At 55.7% G+C, this 15,271-nt stretch overlaps 5 protein-coding genes across 5 annotated transcripts in view; 2 read left to right on the top strand and 3 right to left on the bottom strand.

Annotated features, from left to right (window-relative positions):
* MONBRDRAFT_32870 (uncharacterized protein) overlaps positions 1-3,181 on the bottom strand; it is a gene marked incomplete at its 5' end in the record, with an annotated part of 11,873 nt that extends 8,692 nt beyond the window's left edge. Inside the window, 12 exons of the mRNA XM_001746870.1 lie at positions 554-595; positions 707-877; positions 974-1,011; positions 1,107-1,196; positions 1,318-1,423; positions 1,530-1,806; positions 1,933-2,069; positions 2,179-2,237; positions 2,336-2,484; positions 2,652-2,734; positions 2,871-2,975; positions 3,002-3,181. Coding sequence (XP_001746922.1) covers positions 554-595; positions 707-877; positions 974-1,011; positions 1,107-1,196; positions 1,318-1,423; positions 1,530-1,806; positions 1,933-2,069; positions 2,179-2,237; positions 2,336-2,484; positions 2,652-2,734; positions 2,871-2,975; positions 3,002-3,181 — 1,437 coding nt within the window. The remainder of the gene's footprint in view (positions 1-553; positions 596-706; positions 878-973; positions 1,012-1,106; positions 1,197-1,317; positions 1,424-1,529; positions 1,807-1,932; positions 2,070-2,178; positions 2,238-2,335; positions 2,485-2,651; positions 2,735-2,870; positions 2,976-3,001) is intronic.
* A 287-nt stretch (positions 3,182-3,468) lies between these two features.
* Positions 3,469-6,875, top strand: MONBRDRAFT_32871 (uncharacterized protein; the record flags this gene model as incomplete). The annotated part of the gene is made up of 12 exons (XM_001746746.1): positions 3,469-3,608; positions 3,927-4,019; positions 4,153-4,237; positions 4,370-4,504; positions 4,594-4,790; positions 4,921-5,225; positions 5,321-5,434; positions 5,521-5,606; positions 5,736-5,841; positions 5,923-6,083; positions 6,206-6,610; positions 6,708-6,875. The coding sequence occupies 12 exons, from the start codon at positions 3,469-3,471 to the stop codon at positions 6,873-6,875; spliced, it is 1,995 nt and encodes a 664-aa protein (XP_001746798.1).
* A 1,101-nt stretch (positions 6,876-7,976) lies between these two features.
* On the bottom strand, positions 7,977-8,972 carry MONBRDRAFT_9140 (uncharacterized protein; the record flags this gene model as incomplete). The annotated part of the gene is made up of 1 exon (XM_001746871.1): positions 7,977-8,972. One exon carries the CDS (start codon positions 8,970-8,972, stop codon positions 7,977-7,979), a length of 996 nt encoding a protein of 331 aa, XP_001746923.1.
* Positions 8,973-9,538: 566 nt separating this feature from the next.
* On the top strand, positions 9,539-12,256 carry MONBRDRAFT_26383 (uncharacterized protein; the record flags this gene model as incomplete). Its single annotated transcript, XM_001746747.1, is given in 9 exon segments — positions 9,539-10,193; positions 10,343-10,544; positions 10,642-10,752; positions 10,894-11,242; positions 11,262-11,333; positions 11,418-11,514; positions 11,609-11,818; positions 11,955-12,055; positions 12,167-12,256. The coding sequence occupies 9 exon segments, from the start codon at positions 9,539-9,541 to the stop codon at positions 12,254-12,256; spliced, it is 1,887 nt and encodes a 628-aa protein (XP_001746799.1).
* Positions 12,257-12,609: 353 nt separating this feature from the next.
* Positions 12,610-15,228, bottom strand: MONBRDRAFT_26384 (uncharacterized protein; the record flags this gene model as incomplete). The annotated part of the gene is made up of 15 exons (XM_001746872.1): positions 12,610-12,794; positions 12,904-13,061; positions 13,142-13,213; positions 13,308-13,420; positions 13,512-13,594; positions 13,664-13,778; positions 13,935-14,013; positions 14,087-14,151; positions 14,239-14,292; positions 14,389-14,452; positions 14,509-14,647; positions 14,754-14,829; positions 14,945-14,989; positions 15,054-15,114; positions 15,170-15,228. The coding sequence occupies 15 exons, from the start codon at positions 15,226-15,228 to the stop codon at positions 12,610-12,612; spliced, it is 1,368 nt and encodes a 455-aa protein (XP_001746924.1).
* Between the last annotated feature and the right edge of the window lie 43 nt (positions 15,229-15,271).

A 15,271-nucleotide genomic window follows, 5' to 3' on the forward strand; every position in this document is an offset into this window, starting at 1 on the left:
AATTGGTTTGAGAGAGAGAGAGAGAGAGAGAGAGAGAGAGAGAGAGAGAGAGAGAGAGAGAGATGAATTGGTTTGAAGCAATAAGAGCAACGTAGGTTTTCGTTGAGAGATTTTTTTTGTGATTTTGTGATTTCGCTTTGGATCTTGTCTCTGATTATGACTCGGTTGTGCTCTGCGTCATCTCTTGCATCTCGGTTGATAGATGGGGGCCTGACAGCCGTTGAATCACAGATCAATTTGTGGACGAGGCGGTCAAACGTCTCGCCCCAATTTGGGATGCTCGCTCTTGAGCACCACAATGGGGAGGGGTTGCTCGGACACGCATGAGTGTCCTGTGCGGATCGATTTGTGTGGAGATAAACGTCGTGGAAGGGACGTGGCAAGCCCCGAACGGGCCTTAGATGCACGAGTCGGTGTGGGCATTGGGGATGGCGGGGCACTGAATCGCGCCAAGGACGGCCGGTCGGATAGCGGCAGCCAGGGTGTGGCCGAGAGCAGCCGAGTTGATCATGACGCTGAGGTCAAGGTAGTTGGGGACGACGTCAATGCTGACCGAAGACATGTCACTGGGGGGTGCGGGGAACACCACGGGCTTCTATTCAAGACCCGAATCAGCAAAAGGAGCAATCAGGACCAGGACAGTGAGGGCGGCAGCCAATGGCAACGTCGTGCCTGGCACACAAGATCAAACGAGACATGGTCGTACATCCTGCAGATAATTGTTGATGCCGTTGATGATGGGCGCCTGGTACTTGCGGATGGTTTGCACCACAATCTCGCAAGCGCCCTGGCAGTTGGGACCCATGCCGACGTTGGTGGCGTTGGTCAATGCGAGCTGGAGAACAATCGTTTGGTTGGCTCCGGCGGAGAATTTGGTCTGCAAACATACGCAAGACACCAGAGTGCATCATGAGCCGTTCGCGCTCGTTTGGCCAATACGTTAGAGGGGTATGCGATGTCTGGCGACACTTACATCAATGCCAGCTTGCAGGATAATGTCGCCAGACGAATCTGAGTTGCGGGGAAAAGAGGAACAATCGGGCAATGTGAGTGGATGCAAACCGAACACAGGGGCTATTGAGGACCCAAGCCGGATGGTAACGCACGGGTGCCGTTGTCGCTGAGGTCATAGTGCAGACCCAACATGACGGTGAATTCATTGCTGGAGATGTTCACTTGGGGCGGCACGCTGCGCACTGTTTGATCGAGCCCATCGGTAGACCAAGAGAAAAAAAAACAAAGCACACAGCGTCACGCAAAGTGAGGGCAAGGCGAATCAAAACGCAACAGAAGAAACCCACGGCGAGAGGGTCGCACCAAAAGTGAGGCCAAGAACAAGACCGTCCTCCTTGATGGTCACGTTAAAGAGACCCTCGGCCACGATGGTATCAAAGGCCGATGTCAACAGGCTGTCACCCATGGTCTATGGCCAGAGCGTAAATCAGGGGACGCTTTAGAGGCCAACGAGAAGACATTCCTTGCGAGTGGCCAGCATTATCGGCAGTGACTGCAGTTTTCAAGGCACGTACAATGTGGTAGTAGCCATCGTCAATGTTGGGCATGGTACCCGCTTGGGCACGGGGGGCAGCGGCGGCAAAGCCGGCAACCGCAGCGGTGTCCAGGTTGGTGAGGCCGCCAGAGGCAGGCACAAGGTAATTGAGAGACATTTGACCCAGTTTGCCGGCGTTGACGGTCTGGGGAATGGCGGCTTGCAGTTTGGCTGCGACGTTAACGGCTGCACTTTGCAGACTCTGGGCAAGGTTGGCCTTCATGCCGTCCAGCCCCTTGGAGATGGCATCGCTAAACCTAGTACCGAGTCGCGGACAAAAAGGCATGGGCCACGCTAGTCGTCAGGAAGACCGCCCCACTCGACTCAAGAGGAAAGATGGGAGAGAGGAGGATTTGCGGCTGAATGAGCGAAGATGGACGTACAGGCTGCAAAAGTTGTTGTTGAGGGTGTAGGTGGGGATGGTCACAGTGCCGGGGGTGATCTTAGGAGCACCACTGGTGGCAGCCTCCATGTTGATGGGCATGCTGAAGCTAAAGTCCGGCTGCAGCTGCCAATCACCCTGAGCAAGTCGGAGGTAGCGATGAGCGTGAGAGACCACATGTGTCTGGTGACGTCATTTTCAGTTCCTGGTCAGCTCAGGCACGCCACGCATGGTTGCAAAAGCAGACCTTGCAGCCCTTGATGGTGGAGCAACCGTGGCCAAAGGGGTCATCATGAATGCACAGGCCTACCCAGGTGCGCCCAGACACTGAGGTGAGCAAGGTGCGTGATACATGGAGGCCTGACGTGTGGGGACCAAGCCAGGCCTCAACTCCAGGCACATACGGTAAGAGCCAGAGACGGTCATGGAGACGGCGCCGTTCAAGGCGTAAGTGGTGCTGCTCGACTTGACAATGGAGAAGGTGACGGTCGAGCCGGAAATTTTCATGTCCTGCATGTCAAGATGCACGTGCTTGGCGCCAACATCGTCATAGCTGTGACCGGCGCGGACCGAGGCAGGTCATCGTACGTCAGGCAGGCGCCCGCAGCCAGCGTGAGCAAGGAAGAAGAGGAAGAGGAAGGGGAAGAGGAAGAAGAAGAAGAAGAAGAAAGGAAGGCAAAGGCCCGTCAACACGAGTCATTGGGTATATGGTTGACACACCAGCAAGTGGGCAGAGCAACATTGTTCAGGTCATTGGCCACGGTTTGGGCAGCAGTCGTCAATGCGCCATTGAACGCCTTGAGCTAAGGGAAAAAAAAAAAAAAAAGTCCGGGCAAGCATGGTGATGGGGGCACGGCGCCAAGGTGAGTGACCGCCGCCCGTCATCACGTCAAGGGCCCAGCATGCCAGCCATGTTGTTCTTCGAGCACGCAGCCATACCGGCATGGAAAGGCCAAGGTTGGCCTGGGCCTGGACTGAAGCCGCAAGGCAAGCCACCGCCACAAGGGCGGCGATACAGTAGTGTGTCACAGCCATGGATACGGTCTGCCGTCGAGTGGAAAAATGAAAACATGAGCAAAAAATTGATGAGAGACAGAGAGAGAGATGAAGAGAGAGAGAGAGAGACAGAGAGAGAGAGACAGAGACAGAGACAGAGACAGAGAGAGAGAGAGAGAGAGAGAGAGAGAGAGAGACAGGGAGAAAGACAGAGAGACACACACACATACACGCGCGGTTGGATTGTGCAACATTGGGGTCAGCTCAACTCTTTCTTGCGTTCTTCTTTGGTTGTTTTTGGAGGTGATGAGGTGACGTACGTCGAGGAGACGACACACCGCACCCGTTCTATGTTGGATGCAAGGGACCTGCTGCTGCCACCGCTAGCTGCTTTCGTCGTACGTGCCTGTGTCTGATGAACCAACAACGACCACCGACTGCCATTCCCAGCCCAAGACGAGCCACCACCACCACCACCAACAACAACGCACCACAACAACGTACACTGCCTGACCCACAACAGTACACCACCATTAAGGGTATGATCATCACCAGATCCACTCTCTCTCTCTCTCTCTCTCTCTCTCTCTCTCTCTCTCTCTCTCTCTCTCTCTCTCTCTCTTCTCTCTCTCTCTCTCTCTCTCTCTCTCTCTCTCTCTCTCTCTTTTGTTTTTACTTTTTGTTTTTGGTTTTTTCAAAAATGCAATGACATAATTGTCAGACTATTACATTGTCAGACTATTATATCATGTTGTCAGATTATCGTTTTGTCAGATTTTGGTCGCAGCGTACACGTGTTTTCACGCTCGCACTCTCTTCTCTCTCTCTCTCTTTGGGCGACGGTCAACTCGACCTGTGAGGGGGCGCAGCGTCTCACACGACCATTGGCTGGCTCGAAGAGTCGGGCGGGGTTGCTGGACGGTGGTGTTTTTGGAATTGGTTGTTGCAACCTCGTGTGAGGGGGAGGTGTTTGCGTGCGTGCCCGTTCTGAACCGGTAGCATGGCTGAAGCGGTTCAACAAAAGTTGGAAGACCAGGTCGAGGAGCTGCACGACCTGCGGCAGCGCGGCCTGTTCAGCAAGTCGGAAATTGCGTATGTATTCCTTGACTTTGTGGTGCCTGCCCTTCTTGTAACCCTTGTCACGCCCACAGTCCTGCCCCCCACTCCCTTGTTCCCCCTTCTCTCACCTCGCACTCGCTGTGCTTCTCCCTCTCTTCCTTATTAGTGAGATCGTGAAGCGTCGACGTGCCTTTGAGTATGCGCTGCGCCGCCGTACCTCCCGCAAGGTCGACTACCTCAAGTACATCGAGGTATGTCTCGATGCGATGTAAATCTGGCCCCTACTCGCCTCCATAGGGCCGAGCCGCTGCCTGCCGCACCCCATCCAACAGCTTTCATCGGCTCTGCGCTTCGCACACACATCTATCCCACCTCTTGAATAGTATGAGCGTAATGTTGACGCCTTGCGCGTGCGCCGCAAGTCAACTCGCCAACGCCGAGACCTCAACGGCGTCGCCGATCACACCATCATCCGCCGTGTCATGAACCTGTACCGCAAAGCCCTCGAAAAGTTCAAGGTGAATTGCTGCTCTTGTATTGTAGGCCCACTCTCAGCATTTGACTCGCCCTCTGTGGGTCTCCGCTCAAATCTTGTATCCCGTGACAGGGTGACCTCGAGCTCTGGCTCAGCTACTTTGACTACTGCGAGGAACAGCGCTCGTACAAACAGCTGAATCGCGTCATGGCCAACTGCCTCCAATTTCACAGCAACGTTCCTGCCATTTGGATCCGGGCCGCCAAGCTCGAATTTGAAGTCAACAAGAACATCGGTGCCGCACGCGTCTTCCTCCAGCGCGGTCTGCGGTCAGTCTTGCTCCTTCCGTGAGCTCGCATTTCAAGCTTTATGTGCCACTCTGAGTCTGGTGTGCAAGAGCACTCCCCCCACATCTCACTACAACTCTGTCTTTGCAATACCTTTCCGGTCTTTTGACAGCATTAATCGTGAGAGCCCCGAGCTCTGGGTCGAGTATCTACGTCTCGAGCTCTTGCATTGGGAAATGATGAGCCGTCGTGCAGCCATCCTCGGTGTTGCAAAGGATGAAGATAATCTAAACGGACAGGTGGTTGAGGGCCAGCATCTCGCGCGTGACGCCGAATTGCTCGATGTGCCTGATCTCAACCAAGAAGAGGAGGTTGAAGAAGTGCAATTGGTTCACGATGATGAGCGTGCCGAAGCCCTTGACATGCTCAGAGCCGTCACAACCGATGCTGATTCGCATTCATCCATGACCGTGACAGGTGCGCTCACCATCCCCTGGCTTGCTTGCTTGCGCTTCAGAGGGCTATTACTCTTGTTCCACCAGCTCGCGTGCTCTGACCTAAGGACTGGATAGATGCGGCTACTCCTGGCTCGATGCAACACGAAATCACCGAGAGAGCCAAGGCCTATGGTGGTGACAGCTTTCTTTCAGGCCTCGTGCCCCGTCTGGTGTGCCTCAGCGCCCTTCGTACGTTGCGCTCTATTGACTCTGCGTCGTTACCACAAGTACGCCGTCAGCCTCATTTCCAGAGGACCCATGTACCGGTTTGCCAGGCGCGCAAAACTATGGACCTGACTTGGCGCAAGACCTGCTCAACGTCTTTGTCCTCTTCCGTGACACTGCACAATCTCGCAACATGGTGAGTTCAAAGCAGAACTCAAATCTGTTTCTCCTTTCCTCACGGTCACCTTCATGCTTGGCTCAAAGGTTTAACACCCACACACCCACACACACTCTGCTTCTCACCTGCGCTTTGTGGTGTCTTTAGGTGTACAACCTTCTCAGCGAGCGACTGAAGGCAGGCCACACCACCGATGTTGTTGGTACTCTCTCCGTCCTGGCCAATCGTAGCCTGACCGAGAGCCGAGCCCCCGGTGAGTTGGCATTATCGGCGAAGAGGCAGCGCTTCTCTGAGCCCATATCCTGGTCTTTCTCATTCGACCATGCCAATCCAGATATCGCCGCTCCTACGCACCAGGAGCAGGCTGCATTGCACGGCAAGGCATTGACCTATCTGACACAGCACCGTGATCAAGTTCCCGAGCACAGCCCGCAAGCCTTGCTGGCTGCTATCCGCTTCCTGCGTCACCAGCTCGAAACTCAAGCCAAGGAACATGTGCGTTGCAGTGAGCCATCTCATCGTCTTCTGATCCGAGCTCACCTCCGATCCTTGGTGGGAACTGGCCCGTTTATCTCGGCCTTCCTCATGCTCTGTGCTTGTGGATCTACTCTGCTTAGCGGGAAACGCTGATGGCGCACGTGACAACAACCACGGCCGCGCTGCGTGCGACCTTGGCGGCTACTGACGCAGAAGGCACGCCAAGCAAGAAGAAGCGGCGTGCCACCACCGCCCCAGCCTGGCCCTTGGAGCAAGCGTGCAATTTGGTGCAAGGCGCTTGCGCACTAGCAGAGACCTTGGTGTTTTTGGAGCAAGCCAGTCAAGCATACACTTTAGCTCAGGATGCCCTTTCTTTTGCCCATTCTCTGCCTACTACCAAGCGTGCTAAGACCGAACTCAGCACGGATTGGTCCGACAGTCTCGATAAGTTGGTCCTCCTAAGCCTGCAACTCCAGGTCCTGGTGGCACCTACCGTGCCGGATGTCAGCGCCTTTGACCGAGCGCGGGCGCTCGCAAGCCGTGAGGTACGCTTTGAAATCCGACTGTTTCTTCCAGAGCTATGGTGTGCTGCTGGTCTCGTGCCTCGTTAACCTTTTTGGCTCTGATCCGTGTCATGATCAGGTGCAAGCACAAATCTGGGACCTCGAGCTATCCCAGCGCTTGGCTGACCAGGATGATGCTGCCGTCGCCTCTGTTTATCGGTATGTGTGTGTTGCCCTCAACTTGATTCTTCTGCTATGTGGCTGTGGTACACTGACACCATTTTGGCTCGACTCGACGGTGTCGTAAACAGGCGCGCACTTTTGCAACTGGACATCCTGAAACCCGCTGAGCGGGCTGTTTTGGCCAGCCGGGCGTTGAACGTGGTGGCGTGGCAATCCATTGCAGAAGCCCGCCAACTCTTTGACTGGTCCGTCTCACGTGTCCGTCTCCTCCTGATGGAACAAACTCGGCCTGCTTGCTCACTGAATGCACACGATAGGATCTTCAAAGAAACCGGCTTGGCCGAGTGGTCCTTTATTCGCACCATGGTGGGTCTGGAGAGCAGCTTGCCTCACGTTGATACCGAACGCATGGTCAAGCTGTTTGAGCTGGCTGTCCGTCATTTCGGCAACAGCAACACGGATGTGTGGGTGGCATATATCCAGTGGAAGCTTGCTGGTGGTGATGGCGCTGACGCCAGGTGCGTGCGTGTTTTGTGTGGGTCAATAAAGCCAGACCCAAACCCCAAAATGCTCGCCTCGCCTCTTGTTGTTTGTGCCGCCGAGCTTGTCTTGTCCTCATCTGGCCCTCCGCTCTGGTGTTTTGGCTTGCACAACGTGTAGTCAGCTGCATTTTCGTGCAGTCAAGGCACTTGACGATCCGGCCGAGTTTATTGCCCGTGCCCGCGGCGCACTGAATGGTCATGCTTGAGACCGACCAGGTGGAGTCTGGACATTTATACTGCTCTGATTTTCTTGTTCTGATGCACTCAATAGGCGCGTGTCTTTCCCTGTTCGGTCTTGACTTTTGTAACATGTGGTCGGGTGGGCGTTCCATCTGGAATTCCTGATGACTGGGGAAAAGGTTGGGGAAGGGGTCAAGCCCCGGCTCAATTATGGCATCAAGGAGACACATGTGATCCGTTTTCAGAGCGCAATTGTAGATCAATCATTATTCGTCACACACACACACACACACACACACACACACACACACACACACACACACACACACACACACACATGCAAAATCGTCCTCTATCAATCACGACAATCGTGATGGACACGCTTGGTGATTGATGATGGCCCCGTGCTTCCCCGAAGCAACCCCCAGGTTCCATGCTTCACTTAAAAATCAAACTCATGGGTCTTGTCTGCGGCATACCCGTTCTCTGATCCACTTGCGTGGTTACAAGAGCTCGTCCAGGGTTCGCAACACGTCATCGCAGGTGGCGCGCACGAGCAAGTCGGCCTGGTCATCATAAGGAGTGGGCTGAAGATTCACGATACAAACGCGTGCTCGAGTAGGAGAGGCAGTGAGGGCGGTATTCGTGTCTCTGCCCTTGGCACGGCGTCGGGCACCTCGCAGGCGAGGGCGAGGGCGATTTTGGACCAGGAGGCCGGCGGCTGGCTCGACGGCTAGCGAGGTGCCGAGTGCAATGCGCAAGTCCGAGGCTCCAAAATGGGCCTCTGCTCGCTCAAAGTCCTGAGCAGGCAAATCTTCGCCAAAGTGGATAATGTTATCGCGCAAGCGCCCTGAACAGTCGGCTACCTCGCAGTGGCGGCCCGTCTCGTGGTCCACGGCAGTGGCGAGCTCAACCTCATAATCTCGAAAATAGGTGGCGCCACAGCGCTCGCACACCTCCTTGAAAAGGTTGCCATGGAGCTCCGAAACTTTGGACATGGGAAAGCCGCTGCGGGCCGTGAGGTTATCATAGTTTTGTGTCGCCAGCCAGTCGACGTGGCCTTTGCGCTCGAGGGCCACCAGTGCCTCGTGCGCCGCGGTTGGGGCCAGGGGTTCGGTCGAGGCAGCCTGACGTTTGGCCCGCTTGGTCCAGAGGCCTCCGGCGCCACGAAACGTGGGAAGAACGGGGGCAGAGATGCCAGCGCCAAGCAGAATACATGGTCGCTGTGCCTCTTGGAGCCAGCGGGCCAGCTGCTCAACCTTGGGCCGCCACTCCGCTTCCGGTTCCCGAATCTCTGGCACCTCGTCCTCTGCATCACGCCACTCATCCAGAGCAACCGTACCCTTGAGGTATCGAGCAGCCACCCACTGTGGCTCAGCCCCATCCATCCATGAGCACAAGTACTCCTTCTTCCTTCCCCGCCCCCGCTCCTCCAAGATCCGATCAATATCCGCCTGCTCCTCCGCCGCCGCCTCCTCCACCGCCGCCTCCTCCGCCATCCCGCCCCGCTGCTCTCTCAAGGTTATATGATGATGAAACAAATGTCAGCAATTTGATGTCATTTTGTTTGTGTGTGTGTGTCTCTCTCTCTCTCTCTCTCTCTTGATGAGACGCTCGGGCTTTTGGGAGATACGCGTTCGATTCGATCAGTGGCAAGTGGCAAGTGGCAGTGGCAGGTGGCAGTGGCAAGTGGCAAGTGGCAAGTGGCAAGTGGCAAGTGGCAAGTGGCAAGTGGCAAGTGGCAGTGGCAGGTGGTAGGTGGCAGTGGCAGGTGGTAGGTGGCAGTGGCAAGTGGCAGTGGCAGTGGCAGTGGCAAGTGACAAGTGGTGGGAGGTACGTGCTCTTGAGCTGGCGTGGTGCTGGAAAGTGGTGTGGTCTTCTACTCATGGGCCTTTGATTGGATTGAGAAAGGGGTGAGAGAGTGAGTGCGTGGAGGCTGGAGCGCCACCCGTCGGTCGCCAGCTGCTCTTTTTTCCCCTTGCGCCGACTGCTGCCACCTTCATCTCGTCCCTCTCTACCGCTATTTCGTGGCGTAGGACCTACGAGCACAACCAGAAGAGTGACAATGTTCTTGCTCTGGCGTGCAGCTCGGCCCCTGCCGACAGCAGCAGCGCAAGGCTTGTGGGCTGGCATCCGCACCCGCGCCAGCCATGTCATACCCGAGCATCCTAATCTATGTGAGGCTCTGCAGCCATATTTCTCCCACCCCATCGACGTCCTACAGCGTCCATCGGTGATTGATGTGGGCTCAGAGGGTCGCCATGAGGCAAGCCATCTTCAGATTCAATACCGCGCGCTGCAAATTGCCCGACAACTCACCAGCGAGGCCACCTCGGTTCAGAACAGCAGCGTGGGCTTTTTGTTGGCGCCCAACTCCAATTGGCTGGCAACCCTCATTGGCATCTGGCTCGCCGGCAAAGTGGCTGTGCCCATGTGCAGCAAGCACTCGGCCAATGAATTGGCCTATGTCCTTGAGGATGCCCACGTCGACACTGTCATTCACGATGCCACCAGCCAAGAGCACCTCCAAGCCGCCCTACAGTCACACCCCGTTGAACACGTCCTGGATGCACAACATCTCATGTCGTTTATTCAAAACGAGCCCCAGTCTGACGCGCTGCATGCCGCCGTCCAACGTGAGCTAGACAGCGTGCCAGAAGTCTCACAGGGCGATGGCGCCCTGGTCATTTACACCTCGGGCACCACATCCCTGCCCAAAGGTACCCTCTCTCGCTTGGCCAATTTTTGAAGCAAAGTGCACTGATACACAAAAGCCTTCTCACCAAAGCCTTCGACTCCTCTTTCCCTCATTATCTCCCTTCCTGCAACCTTGCACTCTACTCTGACCTGTGGTCAACAATGCCCGCAGGCGTACTGCACACGCACTTCAGTCTTGCCAACTTGGTTGGCAACTTGGTTTCCGCCTGGGAATGGACCAGCCACGATCGCATCATGAATTTCCTACCCCTTCATCACGTGCATGGCATCATCAACGTTGTCGCCTGTGCTGCCCTCTCGGGAGCCACCCTCGAGATGTATCCAGGATTCTCTGCCCCAAACGTTTTTGACCGGTATGCTCGCCCAGTCGCCAAATGCCCTGCTGATTTTGGCAGTGTGCTTCTGGGGACAGCGGCCAGACTGATCGTGTGAATCACCACCACCTGCTAGACTCCGCACCAATGTGTCCAAGACCCCCGATCGGACGACAGACATGACGCTGCTGATGGCCGTGCCCACAATCTACAGCAAGCTGCTGCAGGAATACGAACGCCGCCCCGAGTGAGTCGTGACGCTCCCAGCCTCGATACCGTTGTCAAGAACCAAACGTGACTCAAAGCATCCGTGTGCAGCTTGCTTGGTGCTACACATTGTATCAGGCGTTTTCTAGGGCGGCTCATCCAAGGCTACTGTTTTGCGTAGGTCAGAACAGGCTGAGTTTCGAGCTGGGTGCCGCGATCTGCGCCTGACCGTCAGTGGCTCAGCAGCTCTGCCCACTCCTGTCCTGGAACGCTTTCGCAAAGTGTCGGGTCATACCCTGCTTGAACGCTACGGCATGACTGAGATTGGCATGGCGCTCGGAAATCCCCTTCACGGCGAGCGCATTCCCGGCGCCGTCGGTCAGCCCTTTCAAAACGTCGTGGTCAAGGTGCGGCTGCCGCATACGCACGAGCGTTCTTTAGCCTTGTTTTCAAAAGCATCTGTTCCGCCCACGCAACATCCTCACAGTCTGAGCCGACCTCTTAATCTGCTCTTGAACGCGGCTGGGCCGGTCCGTTGCTGTCATTTAGCTGGCTGGGGACAGCGGAGACGCATTTTATGACCGCTCAGCTTGCGAAGAGGAGCCCGAACCGGCACCATCGGTATGCGGCGGTTCTTGCTCATTGCGTCGCCGCGTAGCGCCTGTGCACAGGCGTGCAGTTCCACTCATGCACCACTGCTCTCAGATTGCGGCCGAGGGCGAAATTTGCATCAAATCACACACCATGTTTAAGGAGTACCTGAACAAGCCGGATGCCACCGATGAATCTTTCGACACTGAAGGTTGGCTCTACGCTGCACTCACCTCGATGACCGTACCGCACGAAAAGAGCCCTGGCCTTACCTCCATGCTACCGTGCGACGTGCCGTGGCACAGGCTTTTTCCGTACGGGGGACATTGGCCGTTATGACCCACAAAAGCAGACCTACAGCATTTTGGGCCGGGCTTCACAGGACATTATCAAGACTGGTGGATTCAAGCTGTCCGCGCTAGAAATTGAGCGCATTCTTCTGGCGCACCAAGCCATCAGCGACGGTGCCATTGTCGGCGTTGACGATGAAACCTGGGGTCAACGCGTCGTAGCCGGTCGGTTGGCGCTGGCGCCACTACCCCTCATCGCGCTGATAGAACCCATGCATCAGGCTTGACCTCCACTCATCCTCGTGGGTTCCTTCTCACCGACCTTTTGACGGTTGCTGGCTGGCACTGCTGGTTGGAGTAGTGGTTGTATTCAAGGAGGGCGCGGATCCCCTGACCCTAGAAGCATTGCGTGACTTCATGGGCACTGAGCTCGCTTCTTACAAACTACCTACTGCTCTCGAGGTCAGTGTCTGAAGCGGTTGCACCTCTGCCCAATCCTTGACTACGATTTGATGCCTTGTGTCATATTCAAGCTCATTTTCAATGACATGACTTTCAATCGTGTGTCATCAGGTTCTGCCTGAGCTCCCTCGCAATGCGATGGGCAAAGTCAACAAGAAGCAGCTTGCCCAGACGCTGCAGCAGGGCGCCACAGCAGCTTGAGGAATGGACGCGCTTCGACAACCTGTGTGTATCTGTGTGTGGTGTTTGAATGTGTTCAAGTCTCTAGTCGTGTGTTTAAAGCCAGATTTGCAAAGTGATGGGTGTTTGTTGAAACAATCCTGTAATTTGCTACTTTGTATTTTGCTATCAGCAAAGTGATCGCAACGCTTAAAAAAAAAAACTCGATCGATTTTTTTCAAAATAAACACTGCCTTGTACTCGCCATCAGCAACCACCTGGTTGGAACGCACGGCGTCTCGCTTCAAGTTTTCTTGCCTGAGCAAATTGGACTGGCGGATTTATGCCCCTGCCGCCTCGTATCGGGATGCACCTGCTGAGCTTAAGAAGGTACCTCAGACCATGGTGACTTGGTCGTGTGCGTGCAGAACAGCATGACGGTAGGCTTCATCGACGGCCATGCGCTGCAATATGGCATGCTGGATGCTAAAATCCGCATCAGTTGCTACCAGAGCTTGGGCAGCCATGGCGGGTGCATCAGGTGGAGCAACGACCATGGGAGCCAGGCCCGACCCGGCGTCTGTTGGCCGTACGTGTAGGGAGTATGAGGCGTGATTGCCACAAGGCCAGAGATGGCCAAGCACGGGAGTGGGGAAGCGCTTGCCTCCACGATGCAAGTTGCCACATACCACCAAAGGAACGCATCCAAGTCATGTCAATATGATCCTTCAAATGCCATACCCAACGCCCCACGAAAGCGAGGCCCCACTTGGTCCCCAGGGCAGTACCATCGCCAAGCGTCAGAAGGGACAAAAATGCCGATTGGGGTACAAACGTCTCCAGCCGTCTACAACAGGACATGATGTATCAGCCCCGCTAGAGCAGAGGTGCGGTGCTATGCGTGATGTTAACAAGCGCTGAGCTAACGCGTGTGCAGATGTGCCGTGCAGCTCCTCGTCGATTAGAGTCTTGAGGTTGTGAATCACGACCGGAGCCGCCCTGCCACGCAACCAGGATGAGGCGCAAAATTTTGGCAAGAAAGGGCGTTTGCTATGAAAAAAATGAACGAGCTTGAACTAGCAAGGCTTCGCACCGCACAGCATACACCCCTGCCTTTGGCGGCTTTTGACCCGCGTAACTATCCATCGAGGCACAGTCGCCCGAGGCAAAGACGCGATCGCTGCAGACGGTCTTCACTCGCAGGGCCTCGATGAGAGCCAATACAAGAAGGATTGCATCCCACGCAAGTCAGCGAGGCAGTGCCAAGCCGTCAAGTGTGAGTCGGCATGAAAGGTACCTGTAGTGTATCCTTCACGCGAATGAAGCCACGTGAGTCGCAGGTCAAGCTGCTGCTGGCAGGCCATTCATGGGCATCAGCTCCTACCATCACAAAAGCGCTCCTGTGAGCACAAAGTCAGACCCGTTGCAACGGCATTTCAAGTCGCATACCTGTGGCTAGGATGACCAGATCGGCCCGTCGGGCCGGTAGCTGTTCGTCCATGAAGGCAAGCTCTAGTTGCGCCCCGTGCTCCTGGATGGCCCGCACCCGAGCATTGCACACCAACTGCACGCACGGAAAAGGTCAAGGAAAAGCAACCCGTTGACATTCAGACAAATGAGAGAGTCCAGGGCTAAGGCCAGAAGAGCGCCAAGCAGACAATGACTCAAACTCAACCTCGATATGTCGCCGCTGGCATTGGTGATGGACAGCATGCTCTACCATACTACCAGCCGCCAGGCCAAGGGCTGTGGGTGCAGCCGAGATGAGAGAGGTAGAACAGTTGACGCCGAGGCCATGCCTACACCGCAAGGCCAGGTGAGGTGGTTCCCGACCCAGCCAGATAAGGTTAAAAAAAAAAAAACTGCACGCACTGAAGACGATGTTCAATGCAAAAGGCTAGCTCCAGGCCAGCTGCGCCAGCTCCCACGACCGCCACCTGCCCACATTGCAAGTGAGTTTATAGTGGCCAACGGAACAAGATACTTGAAGCTACCATGAGCCCTGCACCAAGGCAGGCACGTACGGTCATGTGTTGGCCCGCATGCTCCGCAGTCCACGCCTCGATGAATGTGGACAACTGCGCCAGCAGAATACATTGTTGAGCGAAGCACACCATCTCAAATTTGCGACAAGACTGTGTGACATGCATTGGGGCAGGGAGGGGGGCACCCACCTTTGTGTTCAGATCTGCAATCGGACGCGTGGCAAGAAGAGCTTGGTGCTGGGCCAATGGTATCCTGGGCCTGGCAAAGTAACATTTGACCATGAGATTGGGCTGTGCCCTCCTACGCACGCAGTGGGACAAAGTAGAGCCAACTTGATGGTAGAGCCAATATTAAGGGCAGCCCAGTCGTATAAGAGCTGGGCTGAGAGGCCTTGACCATCTTGGTATGTGATGGTTTGTGCGCTCACGTCCATACCCGTGACGGTGCCTGACCCAGCAGGTCCAAGCTGGGAGTGAGGCGAGGCGAGGGGTGGAAAAGAGCAGGCAGAGTAGCGGGATGCTCGCACTCCTTCCAAGCAATGGAATCAGCTTACCGACAATGAGCGTCCATTTGTACCGGTGGCACAAGAGTGCCAAATCAACCCGACAGGCTGCCTCGGCGTAGTGTCCCTAAAGGGGGTCCATCGCACTTTTATCGACCATCGAGGCTTGCTCTCCTCATCGTTCGCAACGACCACGCAATGATAGAGACAAAGAGGAGACACTTCACCTCATTCCCACGTACCGCGATCAAGCCCGGAATCATGCCCGAATAATAGGCTGTTGTCGTCTCAGATAGCAGGACGTAGCGAACCCCGTCCCGTTGAGGCAGCTCACGCACCACCTGCCCCAACCGGAGACTCAATACCCATTGAGCTTTGCTCCACCAGATCCATCAAGCCATCAACCCCCACACTACCACGCAGATGCCCATACCATACGCGCCGCACACACGCAACGCCAATCCCACCTGGATGTGGCAGTGACCGCCGCCCACCAACACCACCGTCCGCCAGCGGCGCCCCCCATCGCCCATCAGCAACGTTCGGTCCGCCATTCCGGCTCTTGTCAG

The sequence above is a fragment of the Monosiga brevicollis genome, genomic scaffold (assembly GCF_000002865.3).
Source record: "Monosiga brevicollis MX1 MONBRscaffold_14 genomic scaffold, whole genome shotgun sequence".
NCBI classification, from domain to species: Eukaryota; class Choanoflagellata; order Craspedida; family Salpingoecidae; genus Monosiga; species Monosiga brevicollis.